We start from the raw sequence: 15,323 nt of genomic DNA, 5'->3' as shown, positions 1-15,323 counted from the left end.
GCTGTTTCCTTTATACAGGAGGCGGTGGGAAGGGAGGCGCTTCCAGATCTCCTGACACAAAGGGCTGCCCATCTCCCTGGTACTTTACCCGAACCTTCAGGAGGCAGACGAAACACACACTAGCCAGCCACTCTCTCCAAGGCAAGGGGAGGGGGACAAAAAGCAATTTTGAGATTTGTACCGTGCTTGCCAGGTCCTTCAAAAATGACTACCGGCCGCCCATGGCTCTTGCACAGCGGGTGAGAGGAAGAGTCCTTGTAATCCACCTCTCCCAAGGAACTCCCGCCCGAGGTTTCAGATTCCCCGCCCGCAGGCTATGGCTGACTTCCCCGTATCCTGTGTGACGTGGGATGTGTGGCTTCGCTCAGGTAAGGCTGGAACACAGGTGCCTGGAGGGACACCCAGAGCTGCCCAGGCACTTCCCGGTGGCTGCTTCCTTTGCACTTTGCACTTACAGGTGCACTTATAATAAAAACACCCTCCCTTCCACGCTCCCCTGGGCCCTCCCATCTCTCCTTCCTCTTCCACGGTCTCCTGGCTGTTGAATGTTTTCCACTGAAGGAGTCTAGTCTGTCCACCTCGGGGGCTCTCCCTCCCTCGGTCCATGGCATCTGCGGCTCACAGGTCAGCTCGGGCAGAACCGCCCCGACCACCTACCTATGAGCTCCTCGGGACACCACCCCAATGCCACGGTGAATCGTCCTTACACCCTCAGTCCTGTACGAGCGGCCTGATCCTACCTGTTTCCCAGAAACTGCTACGCGAAGCTTCCCCGCCGGGCTCATCCAGGAGCGGAGGGGCCTGTCCCTGACGCAGACTGGGGGCGGGTCCGCAAAAGCGGGCTGAATGAATGAACGCAGCAGGGCTGGGGCCCCCTGGGGCTAGAGGCCCCTGCTGTTTGACCCGCCCTGTGGCCCAAAACACTGGACTTGCCCCCCACCGGTCAGCGGAGCCCAGACGTCCAGGGAGCCCTAATGGAGTCTGGACAGGAAGGCAGCAGGAGGTGGGACCCGGGGTGCGAGTGACCCCGAGGCCGTCCTCCGGAGCACAGCGCGCCCGCGTGGGGAGGCCCGTCTGCAGTCGGTGATCCCGGGCCGCCCCCGCCAGGGCCCCGGCCCGCCGCTTACCGTGCACCGCGCGCTCCGCCACACCCACGGAGACGAGTGCCCTTTTCCGGGGAGCAGGCGGCAGCCGGTCTTTTGGGCTCCCCCGCCCCGGCCGGCGCCACCCCGGCCTCCACCCGCGGGATACGACCCCACGATTCCCTAGGGCCTGGGCTCCGCCCACATGCACGTGGCGTCACAGGCTGGGCGGGGCGGACACACCCAGCCGCGCAGGCGCAGGCGGGAGAGGAGGTAGGGGTCGCGGGGACCCACTTGCGCAGGCGCGGGCGGGGTATGGGCTCCCAACTGCGCAGGCGCGGCGGCCGGCTTCTGTTTACGCGGGTGGGCTTGGGGTTTTCTCCAGTCCACGGCCAGGCTGGCGTCGGCCCACAGTGGGGGGGAGGGGGGGGGCTCGGCAGTCTGGTTCCCCGAGCGTCTCAGGGCGGGCCCTCGCCAGATGCGAGGGGTTCCCTTGGCCAGTTTCCTTACGGCGCGGCGGAGCTGGCCCTCGTCGTCCCCGGCAGGGGGCAGCCTCACAGCCTGGACCGGCCTGTGCAATTTCCCCCATCCCTCCACGTCTACATTTTATTTTTTTCTTTTTCTTTTTTTAGGACAATGCGTGATGGAAATGCAGCCACATCATAGTAGGCAGGTTCATGAAATCCGCCCTCCCCCCCATTTCTTCACCCCATTTTCTTTCTTTTTTTTTAACAGGGTCTCACCCAGGCTGGAGTGCAGTGGCATGATCTCGGCTCACTGCAACCTCCGCCTCCCGGGTTCAAGCGATTCTGTTGCCTCAGTTTCCTGAGTAGCTGGGATTACAGGGGTGCGCCACCACGCCTGGCTAGTTTTTGTACCTTTAGTAGAGACGAGGTTTCACCCTGTTGGTCAGGCTGGTCTCGAACTCCTGACCTAAGGTGATCCGCCTGCCTCGGCCTCCCAAAGTGCTGGGTCTACAGGCATGAGCCACCACACCTGGCCCTTGACCCCATTTTCTAATGTCTTCCTAGAAATCACCAAGGTTGCAACTCCTGACTGTCCTGGCTCACAGGCCCCAGCTTACTTAGGGACCCCACGGTGGGAGCTGCCCACGTGCACACCTATGCTAGGCGCCCTCATTCCCACAAGGGCCGGCGCCCCTTCCCGGCCCATGGCGTCTGGCCAGGGAGGTGTGGGTGCGCCCCAGCCAGGCCTGGCCCTAGAGGAGGGCCCCACCTGCGCACTGGGGCATCTGGGAGAGCTATTGGTGGAAGAAGCCCAGGTTCCTGAAGCACCAAGTGGGCAAGAGTTTATTTTCAGGATGGGGCGCTTTTGAGGGTGAATGAGTGCTAGCTGTATGGGATGCGGGGACAGTACATAGACCAGGCCTGGCAGCCGGGCAATGTGGTGCCTGTTGGAAGGTCGCCCACAAGCACCTGGTTGGACACTGCCACTGAGATTTGGTTATTACAGAGGTTAGCCTATGCGGGCCCTCACTGATGGACCTTGAAGTGTTTCCCAGTTGCTTGCGGTTAGGAATAATGTGACTGGATCCCGTGGACTGTCTTTGTGCATGCATGTGGGAATATCTGTCAGAAATATTCTTAGAGGGGTAATTGGCTATGGTGGGATATGTCCTTTAAAATAATATATTAGCCAAACATGGCTAAATTGCCCCCTTAGACACTGTACTAATTTACACTCTGGGAAATAATGTGTAAGACTGTGGGTTTCCACACATCTTCACCAGTGGGGTCTTTCCAAACTTTTGGATCTTTCCCAATCCAATAATGACAAAACTATATCTCACGGTTTTAATTTACACTTCCTAGTATTTTGAGATCCTGTCGTGAAGTGGTGATGGCCCTGTTTCTGCCTGCAGCACTAGGCAAAATGTGTTATCACTTCCTTTCTTTTCACCATTTTTTACTCTTAGAGTTTCTAGAATTTGTGAAAGTAAAATCTTTTTGCTGGCATGGGCTTTTGTGTGTATTATACACTGCTTGGAAAGGTCTTGCACCAGATCTTCCCTTCGTAGATTCTTTCTCAATGTTTAATACTCAGCTCAAATGTCACCTCCTCAGACCATCTTATCTAGAATGGCCTCCTTTAGTTATTCTCTATCACCCTTTATGTTATTTCCTTCATAGCACTCATCACACTGTAATCACCCAATGGCTTCTTCTTGCCTGTCGCCCAGATAGAGACAATTTTTCAAGATGGGAATTGCAATAAAGAGTTCAATACAGATAGAGCTGGCTAAACAGGAGAGCAGAGGCTTATTACTCCTCAAATCAGCCTCTCCTCAAATTCAGAGTCTAAGGAATTTTTGGGAGGGTTTTGTTTTTGAGACAGTGTCTTGCTTTGTTGCCCAGGCTGGAGTGCAGTGGTGCAGTCTAGGCTCACTGCAACCTCCACCTCCTGTTCAAGCGATTCTCCTGCCTCAGCCTTACAAGTAGCTGGGATTACAAGCACACACCACCATGCCCAGCTAATTATTTGTATTTTTAGTAGAGACAGGGTTTCACCGTGTTGGCCAGGCTGGTCTTGAACTCCTGCTCTCAAGTGATTTGCCCTCCTTGGCCTCCCAAAGTGCTGGGATTGTGCCAGTCTGGAGGCTAGGGTTTTTAAAAGATAGTTTAGCAGTCAGGGGGCTAGGGAATGGTGAGTGCTGATTGGTTGGGTTAGGGATGAAATCCTGAAGAGATGAAGCTTTCGTCTTGCTCTGGGTCAGTTCCTGGGTTGGGGTCACAAGACCAGATAAGCCAGTTTACCAGTCTGGGTGGCTAGTCCATCACAATGTGGGGTCTGAAAAATACCTTGAACACCAATCTTATGTTTTATAATAGTAATATTATTTATTGGAGCAATTGGGGAGGTTAGGAACCTTGTGGCTTCGGGCTGCATGACTCCTAAGCCATAATTTTTTTTTTTTTTTTTGAGACGAAGTCTCGCTCTTGTCCCCCAGGCTGGAGTGCAATGGTGCGATCTTGGCTCACTGCAACCTCTGCCTCCTGGGTTCAAGCGATTATCCTGCTTCAGCCTCCTGAGTAGCTGGGATTACAGGCACCTGCCACCAGGCCCGGCTAATTTTTATATTTTTAGTAGAGACAGGGTTTCACCATGTTGACCAGGCTGGTCTCAAACTCCTGACCTCAGGTGATATGCCCACCCTAGCCTCCCAAAGTGCTGGGATTACAGGCGTGAGCCACCACGCCTGGCCCATAATTTTTAATCTTGTGGCTAATTTGTTAGTTTCACAAAGGTGGTCTGGTCCCCAAGCAAGAAGGAGGTTTGTTTCAGGGAGGGGCTGTTATATTTGGTTTAAAGTGAAATTATAAACTAAGTTTCTCCACAAATTTGTTTGGCCTATGCCCAGGAATGCACAAAGGCAGATTGGAGGTTAGAAGATGGAGTCGGTTAGGTCAGCTTTCTTTCACTGTTGTAGTTTTACTATGTCATATTTTTCTTATTGTCATAATTTTTGCAAAGACACAACACCCATCATTACTTGTTTGCTGACTTGTTTATTGGTAAATTCTTTGTTCCACTACTGAAATGAAGCTCCATGAGAACAAATAAGTTGGTCTGTCCTGCTCACTGCTGCATGTCTGGCACTCTGTCTAGAACATGGTAGGTGCCTGTAGCATACACTATTGGTGCTAATGTCCCTTGCCTGCCTCTGCCGTCAGCTATCTGATTGTTGTGGAGAGTTCCCCTGAATGCTGCCACCTCAAGCATCTCGTTGCTGTCCCCTTTAGGGCTTATCTTACGACTTTCCCCGGAAGCCTTGGGAGCAGGCGCAGCCTGGAGTTCAGGGAAATTTAACATCCCTGGGGCAACTGCAGGGCAGTTTGGGTGGCCTTGGACAGACCCAGTCCCCTTTTTACCATGTAGTTCTCAGGAATAACTGCAGAATGTGCTAGGATTGCAGCATCTTGAGATAAGGGAGAACTGGCAGAACAGCCCAAGGTCAGTTCCAGTCTCCTGCTGAAAATAGGATGTCCTTCAACACTGCCCAGCAAATCACATTACCCTGGGATGTTAAACCCAGGGCAGGCTGCTCTCTGGCATCCCTCATCTGTGGTGCAAGTGGGGCATGCCCAGTTGAGACTCCATTTGCCCTGAGCAGATTTCCTGAGCCTCGGGCAACCAGCTTGCAATGAATGCTCCTCTTGTCCCTTGCTGCCTGTCTGTAAGTAATAAATTTGCTTCATATAACTTATTGAGTATGAATGCGTTCTCTCTCACTGGACACAGACATGTTGGTAACCAGTGCACAGTGAACCTCCTTCACAGCAGCCCTTAACTAACTGGGGATATATACCTCAGCCTTCTGTCCCCAGAGGACCAATTCTGAGTCCTCAGTAGAAGTGAGCTTCAGTGACCCTTAGTGGTGATCAGCTCAATAATGCTCCCTTGGGTTGGTCCTCTGATCTTCCTCAGTTTTCTCTCTCTCCTGCTTCTGGGAATCACCTCCCAGGTCAACTACCTGCATCTAAGCTCTTGACTCAAACTGCCTTTGGGTAAACTCAAATGAAGTCAATATTCAAAATATTTTTTGAAGAAATGGATGGATTGATGAGGGTGCTTCTAATGTTTTTACTTGTCAGCCAGAAGCAGCTTAGCCCTGCAGGCAGAAGGTGAAGGAAGCCAATTGGCACCCGCCTTAGGAATGCAGGAGCAGATAACTGAGACATGGGCTCCAGCAAAACATGTATGCAAGTGTTCTGACAGCAGGGAGGAGTGCCTGGCCCTGCTTTTTGGGGGTGAGAATGTTTTAGAAGAGGTTGATGAGTTACCAAGCTGCCTCAACTTACCTAACTTGAGTAATAGTGGAGGAAGCCCTCTATTGTGTGTGGCTTGCTCACACGTGTCCACCTACTCACAAAAGTCCAGGAGGACAGCTGCAAAGCTGTCTGCTCGGTGAAGGAACAGAACACGGACTGTTTAGTGTCTCTGTAGCAGAGGCTGCCAGGCCTCCTGCCCGTGTCTGTCCCACTGTGTGCTCCCGTGACTCTCCACAGCAGGGCCTTCTTTTGGCAGAGGAAGTGCCAGGAGGTAATGCTTCTGAGAGAAGCCCTCAGCCCATGTCAGGTGCAAAGACCCTGGCTCCCTTTCCACTCAGGACAACTCTCCGGCATGTCTACTTGGAATTGAACACAGTGGTCCAGAGTGGTAACCCATACTGGCTTTCCTCCCTTCCCTGTCTCGCTGCCTCACTCCTCTACTGGTTTTTCCTGGTGTCACCTCCTAAATAAACTACTTGCACTCAAATCGTTCTTTAGAATTTGTTTTGAAAGAATTCAAGCTAAGATACCATCACTCATAGGTCATTTGTTAATAATATCAAACAAAACATCTTAGCCACTGCTCTGATTTCTTCCTCTGGTTCCCTGAAATCTATAACCACAAATCACTGCTTTCTCTACCAAATATTTTTCCTGTAACTCACCAAAAAAGTCAGATCTTCCCTGCTCATGGCTAGCCTTCCATTTTCCAAAATCTACTACAAACAAGAAAAAATGTGAGGGAAACCCTACTCTTCCCCAAGAGAACTTGGCATTTATGATTCCTGCCTGCCACGTGGGCCATTGTGTGGTCTCTTTTAGCTTCCCGATGGATGATCCAACAGACATCACCTTGCACTGTAGTGATAGTCTTGTTGGGACCACATGAAGTGCAGCTGTAAAACAGGTAATACTGTTCTTGGCAATTGGTCGACTGTCCTGGTAGGGGGAGACTGGTGTGAACCCATTGTCCCATTTAGAGTAGCTGTTAATGGACTGTCTTCTCTCCACGAGGGCCTTTAGCATTTTACATTGTATAGGTTGTCATCTACCAGATTAAGAAAATTTTCTTCTATTTCTAGTTTAAGAGTTTCAAAAATCATTAATGAATGTTCAATTTTATTTTGTGCATTTGCTTCATCTATACATGATATTATTATTTTTCTCCACTAATTTTCTTTTTTGTTTGAGATGGGGTTTCGCTCTGTCACCCAGGCTGGAGTACAGTGGCATGATCTCAGCTCACTGCAACCTCCACCTCCCTGGTTCAAGCAATTCCCCTGCCTCAGCCTCCCAAGTAGCTGGGATTACAGGCACATGCCGGCACGCCCAGCTAATAATTCTTTTGTATTTTTAGTAGAGACGGGGTTTCACCATGTTAGCCAGACTGGTCTCGAACTCCTGACCTCAGGCAATCCACCTGCCTCAACCTTCCAAAGTGCTGGGATTACAGGCGTGAGCCACCACGCCTGGCCCACTAATTTGTTAATATGATAAATTCTAACGCTGAATCATTCCTGCATTCCCAATATAAAGCATACTTTTAAAATACATTGCTGGATTTGACTTGCCAACATTGTATTTAGGTTCTTTGCTCCTACATTCACAAAAAGATTGGCTTCTAATGTCTTTCTAATATAGTACTTGTTTAGAAACTATCAAGATCAAATTAGCCTTACAGAATGAGTTGGAGATTTTCTGCTTTTAAATCTTCTAAATGTGTTTGCTGATTCTATTTCTAATCAAGCTTTCTACTTCTTTTCCAGGCAGTTTTGGCATCTTTCTAAAGGAATCATCACATTTCACCTAAGTTTTCCGTGTTATTGGTATAACATTATTCACGTCTTCTTAGTGTTTGCAGCGATAGCCTTCATTTCACTCATAATAATTAATTTGTAAATTTTCCTTTTTTTCTTGGTCAGCATCTCCAGAAGTGCCTAAGTTTTATTACTTCTCTTCCCCAAGAGCTAACTTTTGGCTTTGTGGAGCTCCTCTGTATCTGTGTTTAATATTTTTAAATTTATTTCTTCTTTATTATTTCTTTCTTTGTACTTAGAGTGTATTGTTTTTTAAAATTTTCTAGTTTAAGCTAAACACTTTTTAATTTTTAGCCTATCTTCTTTTTTTTAAAGACTAAAACTTTATTATTCTTACTTAAAAGAAATGAAGCAAAAGAAGTTACAAGAGAATTTATGTCTAACCAAGAGGCAGGTGGGTGAGTGGGAAGGGAGGCTCTTCTCTGCTCACTGCAGTGGTGCACATCATGGTGGAGAGTAGGTCGTGCTGTGAGAAATAAACTCACCGGTCCAAACCCAAAGTTTGGGCTCAGAGACCTGGAGAACAGTGGAAGCGAGACTTTAATGACAATCTTGCAAGATCGGGTGTCTGATGGGCAGGCACACCCAGTACAGTTTCAAAAGCAATTTATCCTCTAGTGTGCAGGTCCCTCCCTTAGTTCCTCATAGGCTGAGTACTATGGGGTCACAGTCTTCCTGGACATTGCCTATTGGTTGTTGGGTAGGGGTTTTAGGCATTTTCTTTAGGATTGTTCTGCTGCATTTTGTTGCAGCCACAATACATTGCAATCCTAGTTAGCTCAGGGGCTCTTCAAGTACTTGACTTATGACCTAAGTATCTGGGCAGGCTGGTAAGAACAGACAAAGTGAGCTATTTTGCAAGCTAGTAAACTTTCATCTTAGACTAAACTTCTTTGGTTTGGGTGAGGGCAACTAAGGCAGTGGGGTAGGGGGGCGGGTGGGGAGGTGACAAGCAGGCATTGGCTATCCAAGCAGGGACCTAGTGTATCCTGTTTCTTCTGTAGTTTGCTGACCTAAACCAATTCAAGGCACTTTGTCTTGGAAATGGACCACTGTATATATTATTTCCTTCATGCTCAGTACAGATAGCTCTCTCAGGGTTATTTTTAACATTCAAGGGGTGAAAAAACAAACGCTTCCTGCAGCCAACTCCATTATTTGAGAATCCAAGTAAAATTTTGTTTTGTTTTGTTGAGAAAGGGCATTGCTAAGCGTTCAAAAAAATGAAATCCAAATAGCACTGTATCATCAAGCATTTGCCTTTTTAAAGAATGTGTGTATATTTTACAGCCCAGCACCTCACCATCAGGAAGGGTGTTTCTGATGACTGATAAAGCCCCTTCGGTGAAGGGCTCCAGGGCACAGCTTTCCACGACAAAGTGAGGGTTAGTAACTGCAGCGAGGAAGCCACATCAGAGGCCTCCTGCCTTCAGCACGGGATAGACAGGATTGCGGAGAAGGGAGGAGTTCAGGTGAAGTTTAAAATGAAGCCGTTTCTGACAGGCTGAAAGCAGGGCTGTGAGTCACAGGGCGACACATCACACTGGGCTGAGAGGCTGACTTGGGGGCCTGAGCTCAAGACAAATGCACCATGTTGTATCTGGAAGCCCCTTATCTGAGGCTGTGAGCCAAGGTGAGAGCTCCAGGCTGCTTCTCTGTGGAGTGGCCTGCATGGCTGAGCATCTGCAGGTGACAGGATTCCAGGCAGCAAGGTTTCTCAGGGCAGAGAAGTGGAGAACGAGATTTCTCAGCACAGAGGCTGAGGGAGCTGCCTCAGGCTGGCTATCTGTGTTCCTTGGCCCTGCTTCCCTATTACCTGGGGCCTGCCCCTCCTCCCACCTATCTCCTGGCTCCCAGTCTCCCAGGCCCCAGAATGCTTTGACCAAGGTAGCTAGGTAACCAGAAGACACTCACCCTTGGTGCACTGGAAACAGTAACACCAGAGTGTCCTTCACATGACCCCAGAACTATGATGAGGTCCCCCTCAAAAACCATCCCTACTAGGGAGCCCCAAGCCAGGCTGCCCAGTGGGAGCTACGTGCTGCTGTCTCTCTCGAAGTCAACTTTCTGGTCTTAGCAAATGGCACACCAGGAGATTATATCCCACACCTGGCTCGGTGGATCCCATGCCTATGGAGCCTTGCTCACTGCTAGTGCAGCAGTCTGAGATCAACCTGTGAGGCAGCAGCCTAGCAGGGGGAGGGGCGTCTGCCATTGCTGAGGCTTGAGTAGGTAAACAACGTGGCTGGGGAAGCTTGAACTGGGCGGAGCCCACTGCAGCTCAGGAAGGCCTGCTGCCTTTATAGTCTCCACTATGGGGGCAGGGCATAGCAGAACAAAAGGCAGCAGAAACTTCTGCAAACTTAAACATCCCTGTCTGACAGCTCTGAAGAGGGCAGTGGTTCTCCCAGCATGGTGTTTGAGCTCTGAGAACGGACAGACTGACTCCTCAAGTGGGTCTGTCACCCCCAGGTAGCCTGACTGGGAGACATCTCCCAGTAGGGGCCAACTGACATCTCATACAGGTGGGTGCCCCTCTGGGACAAAGCTTCCAGAGGAAGGATCAGGCAGCAATATTTACTGTTCTGCAATATTTGCTGTTCTGCAGCCTCTGCTGGTGATACCCAGGCAAACAAGGTCTGGAGTGGACCTTCAGCACACTCCAACAGACCTGCAGCTGAGGGACCTGTTAGAAGGAAAACTAACAAACAGAAAGGAATAGCATCAACATCAACAGAAAGGACATCCACACCAAAACCCCATCTGTAGGTCACCAACATCAAAGACCAAAGAGAGATAAAGCCAAAAAGATGGGGAGAAACCAGAGCAGAAAAGCTGAAAATTCTAAAAACCAGAGCACCTCTTCTCCTCCAAAGGATCACAGCTCCTCACCAGCAATGGAACAAAGCTGGATGGAGAATGATTTTGATGAGCTGAAGGCTTCAGAAGGACAGTAATAACAAATTTCTCTGAGCTAAAGGAGGATGTTCTCAACCATTGCAAGGAAGTTAAAAACCTTGAAAAAAGATTAGATGAATGGCTAACTAGAATAAGCAGTGTAGACAAGACCTTAAATGACGTGATGGAGCTGAAAACCATGGCACGAGAACTATGTGACGCATGCCCAAGTTTCAATAGCCAATTCGATCAAGTGGAAGAAAGGAAATCAGTGATTGTAGATCAAATTAATGAAATAAAAGGTGAAGAGAAGTTTAGAGAAAAAAGAGTAAAAAGAAATGAACAAAGCCTCCAAGAAATACAAGACTATGTGAAAAGGCCAAATCTACGTTTGATTGGTGTACCTGAAAGTGATGGGGAGAATGGAACCAAGTTGGAAAACACTTCAGGATATTATCCAGGAGAACTTCCCTAACCTAGCAAGGCAGGTCAGCATTCAAATTCAGGAAATACAGAGAACACCACAAAGATACTCCTTGAGAAGAGCAGCCTCAAGACACATAATCGTCAGATTCACCAAGGTTCAAATGAAGGAAAAACTGTTAAGGCCAGACAGAGAGAAAGGTCGGGTTACCCACAAAGGGAAGCCCATCAGATTAACAGGAGATCTCTCAGCAGAAACTCTACAAGCCAGAAGAGTGAGGGCCGATATTCAACATTCTTAAAGAAAAGAATTTTCAACCCAGAATCACATATCCAGCCAAACTAAGCTTCATAAGTGAAGGAGAAATAAAATCCTTTACAGACAAGCAAATGCTGAGAGATTTTTTCACCACCAGGCCTGCCTTACAAGAGCTCCTGAAAGAAGCACTAAACATAGAAAGGAACAACCAGTACCAGCCACTGCAAAATCATGCCAAATTGTAAAGACCATCGATGATAGGAAGAAACTATATCAACTAACGGGCAAAATAACCAGCTAACATCATAATGACAGGATCAAATTCACATATAACAATCTCAACCTTAAAAGTAAATGGGCTAAATGCCCGAATTAAAAGACACAGACTGGCAAGTTGGATAAAGAGTCAAGACCCATTAGTGTGCTGTATTCAGGAGACCCATCTCACATGCAGAGACACACATAGGCTCAAAATAAAGGGATGGAGGAAGATCAACCAAGCAAATGGAAAGCAAAAAAAGCAGGGGTTGTAATCCTAGTCTCTGATGAAACAGTCTTTAAACCAACAAAAGATCAAAAGAGACAAAGAAGGCCATTACGTAATGATAAAGGGATCAATGTAACAAGAAGAGCTAACTATCCTAAATATATATGCACCAATACAGGAGCACCCAGATTCATACAGCAAGTCCTTAGAGACCTACAAAGAGACTTAGACTCCCACACAATAATAATGGGAGACTTTAACACCCCACTGTCAACATTAGACAGATCAACAAGACAGCAGGTTAACAAGGATATCCAGGACTTGAACTCAGCTCTGCACCAAGCGACCTAATAGACATCTACAGAACACTCCACCCCAAATAAACAGAATATGCATTCTTCTCAACACCACATAGCACTTATTCCAAAATTGACCACATAGTTGGAAGTAAAGCACTCCTCAGCAAATGTAAAAGAAAAGAAATCAGAACAAACTATCAGACCACAGTGCAATCAAATTAGAACTTAGGATTAAGAAACTCACTCAAAACCACACAACTACATGGCAACTGAACAACCTGCTCCTGAATGACTACTGGGTAAATAAAGAAATGAAGGCAGAAATCAAGATGTTCTTTGAAACCAATGAGAACAAAGACACAACATACCAGAATTTCTGGGACACATTCAAAGCAGTGTGTAGAGGGAAATTTATGGCACTAAATGCCCATAAGAGAAGGCAGGAAAGAACTAAAATCAACACCTTAACATCACAATTAAAAGAACTAGAGAAGTAAGAGCAAACAAATTCAAAAGCTAGCAGAAAGCAAGAAATAACTAAGATCAGAGCAGAACTGAAGGAGATAGAGACACAAAAAACCTTCAAAAAAATCAATGAATCCAGGAGCTGATTTTTTGAAAAGATCAACAAAATTGATAGACTGCGAGCAAGACTAATAAAGAGGAAAAGAGAGAAGAATCAAATAGGCACAATAAAAAATGATAAAGGGGATATCACCACCGATCCCACAGAAATACAAACTATCATCAGAGAATACTATAAACACCTCTATGCAAATAAACTGGAAAATCTAGAAGAAATGGATAAATTCCTGGATACATACACCATCCCAAGACTAAACCAGGAAGAAGTTGAATCTCTGAGTAGACCAATAACAGGCTGTGAAATTGAGGCACTAATTAATAGCCTACCAACCAAAAAAAGTCCAGGGCCAGATGGATTCAAGGCTGAGTTCTACCAGAGGGACAAAGAGGAGCTGGTACCATTCCTTCTGAAACTGTTCCAATCAATAGAAAAAGAGGGAATCCTCCCTAACTCATTTTATGAGGCCAGCATCATCCTGATACCAAAGCCTGGCAGAGACACAACCAAAAAAGAGAATTTTAGACCAATATCCCTGATGAACATCGATGTGAAAATCATCAATAAAATACTGGCAAACCGAATCCAGCAGCACATCAAAAAGCTTATCCTCCATGATAAAGTCAGCTTCATACCTGGAATGCAAGGCTAGTTCAACATATGCAAATCAATAAACATAATCCATCACATAAACAGAACCAATGACAAAAACCACATGATTATCTCAATAGATGCAGAAAAGGCCTTCAACAAAATTCAACAGTGCTTCATGCCAAAAACTCTCAGTAAACTAGGTATTGATGGAGCGTATCTCAAAATAATAAGAGCTATTTTTGACAAACCTGCAGTCAATATCATACTGAATGGGCAAAAACTGGAATCATTCCCTTTGAAAACTGGCACAAGACAGGGATGCCCTCTCTCACCACTCCTATTCAACATAGTGTTGGAAGTTCTGGCCAGGGCAATCAGACAAGAGAAAGAAATAAAAGGTATTCAATTAGGAAAAGAGGAAGTCAAATTGTCCCTGTTTGCAGATGACATGATTGTATATCTAGAAAACCCCATTGTCTCAGCCCCAAATCTCCTTAAGCTGATAAGCAACTTCAGCAAAGTCTCAGGATACAAAATCAATGTGCAAAAATCCCAAGCATTCGTATACACCAATAACAGACAAACAGAGAGCCAAATCATGAGTGAACTCCCATTCAAAGTTACTACAAAGAGAATAAAATACCTAGGAATCCAACTTATAATGGATGTGAAGGACCTCTTCAAGGAGAACTATAAACCACTGCTCAAGGAAATAAAAGAGGACAAATGGAAGAACTTTCCATGCTCATGAATAGAAATAATCAATATCATGAAAATGGCTATACTGCCCAAGGTAATTTCTAGATTAAATGCCATCCCCATCAAGCTACCAAAGGCTTTCTTCACAGAATTGGAAAAAACTACTTTAAAGTTCAGATGGAACCAAAAAAGAGCCTGCATAGCCAAGAGAATCCTAAGCAAAAAGAACAAAGCTGGAGGCATCACGCTACCTGATTTCAAACTATACTACAGGGCTACAGTAACCAAAACAGCATGGTACTGGTACCAAAACAGAGATATAGATCAATGGAACACAACAGAGCCCTCAGAAATAACACCACACATCTACAGCCATCTGATCTTTGACAAACCTGACAAAAACAAGCAATGGGGAAAAGATTCCCTATTTAATAAACGGTGCTGGGAAAACTGGCTAGCCATATGTAGAAAGCTGAAACTGGGTCCCTTCCTTACACCTTATACAAAAAATTAATTCAAGATGGATTAAAGACTTAAATGTTAGACCAAAAACCATAAAAATCCTGGAAGACAATCTAGGCAATACCATTCAGGACATAGGCATGGGCAAGGACTTCATGACTAAAACACCAAAAGCAATGGCAACAAAAGCCAAAATTGACAAATGGGATCTAATTAAACTAAAGAGCTTCTGCACAGCAAAAGAAACTATCATCAGAGTGAACAGGCAACCTACAGAATGGGAGAAAATTTTTGTAATCTACCCATCTGACATATGGCTAATATCCAGAATCTACAAATAAACAAATTTACAAGAAAAAAAAAACAACCTTATGAAAAAGTGGGCAAAGGATATGAACAGACACTTCTCAAAAGAAGACATTTATGCAACCAACAGACACATGAAAAAATGCTCATCATCACTGGTCATCAGAGAAATGCAAATCAAAACCACAGTGAGATACCATTTCACACCAGTTAGAATGGTGATCATTAAAAAGTCAGGAAACAACAGATGCTGGAGAGGATGTGGAGAAATAGGAACACTTTTACACTGTTGGTAGGAGTGTAAGCTAGTTCAACCATTGTGGAAGATAGTGTGGCAATTCCTCAAGGATCTAGAACTAGAAATACCATTTGACTCAGTGATCCCATTACTGGGTATATAACCAAAGGTTTATAAATCATGCTACTCTAAAAACACATGCATAGTTATGTTTATTGAGGCACTATTCACAATAGCAAAGACTTGGATCTAACCCAAATGTCCATCAATGATAGACTGAATTAAAAAAATGTGGCACATATACACCATGGAATACTACACAGCCATAAAAAATGATGAGTTCATGCCCTTTGCAGGGACATGGATGAAGCTGGAAACCATCATTC

General features: G+C 46.2%; 1 protein-coding gene across 5 annotated transcripts in view; it reads right to left on the bottom strand.

Moving 5' to 3' along the window:
* Positions 1–1,299, bottom strand: part of ENTPD6 (ectonucleoside triphosphate diphosphohydrolase 6) — a 30,683-nt gene extending 29,384 nt beyond the window's left edge. For 2 of the 5 annotated variants that reach the window (XM_024238722.3, XM_024238724.3), the window contains exon 1: positions 1,128–1,292. Coding sequence is in view for 1 of the 5 variants with exons in the window: in XM_024238720.3 (XP_024094488.1) it covers positions 741–785 (45 nt within the window). In the remaining 4 variants the exon portion in view is untranslated. Of the gene's footprint in view, positions 1–740 lie in introns of all 5 variants that reach the window. The other 3 variants (XM_024238726.3, XM_024238720.3, XM_024238721.3) reach the window with 3 other exon arrangements.
* Positions 1,300–15,323: the final 14,024 nt, after the last annotated feature.

This window comes from Pongo abelii, chromosome 21 (genome assembly GCF_028885655.2).
Source record: "Pongo abelii isolate AG06213 chromosome 21, NHGRI_mPonAbe1-v2.0_pri, whole genome shotgun sequence".
Taxonomy (NCBI): Eukaryota; Metazoa; Chordata; class Mammalia; order Primates; family Hominidae; genus Pongo; species Pongo abelii.
Note: the sequence above shows the minus strand (reverse complement) of the source record. Positions and strands in the feature narration are given on the sequence as shown.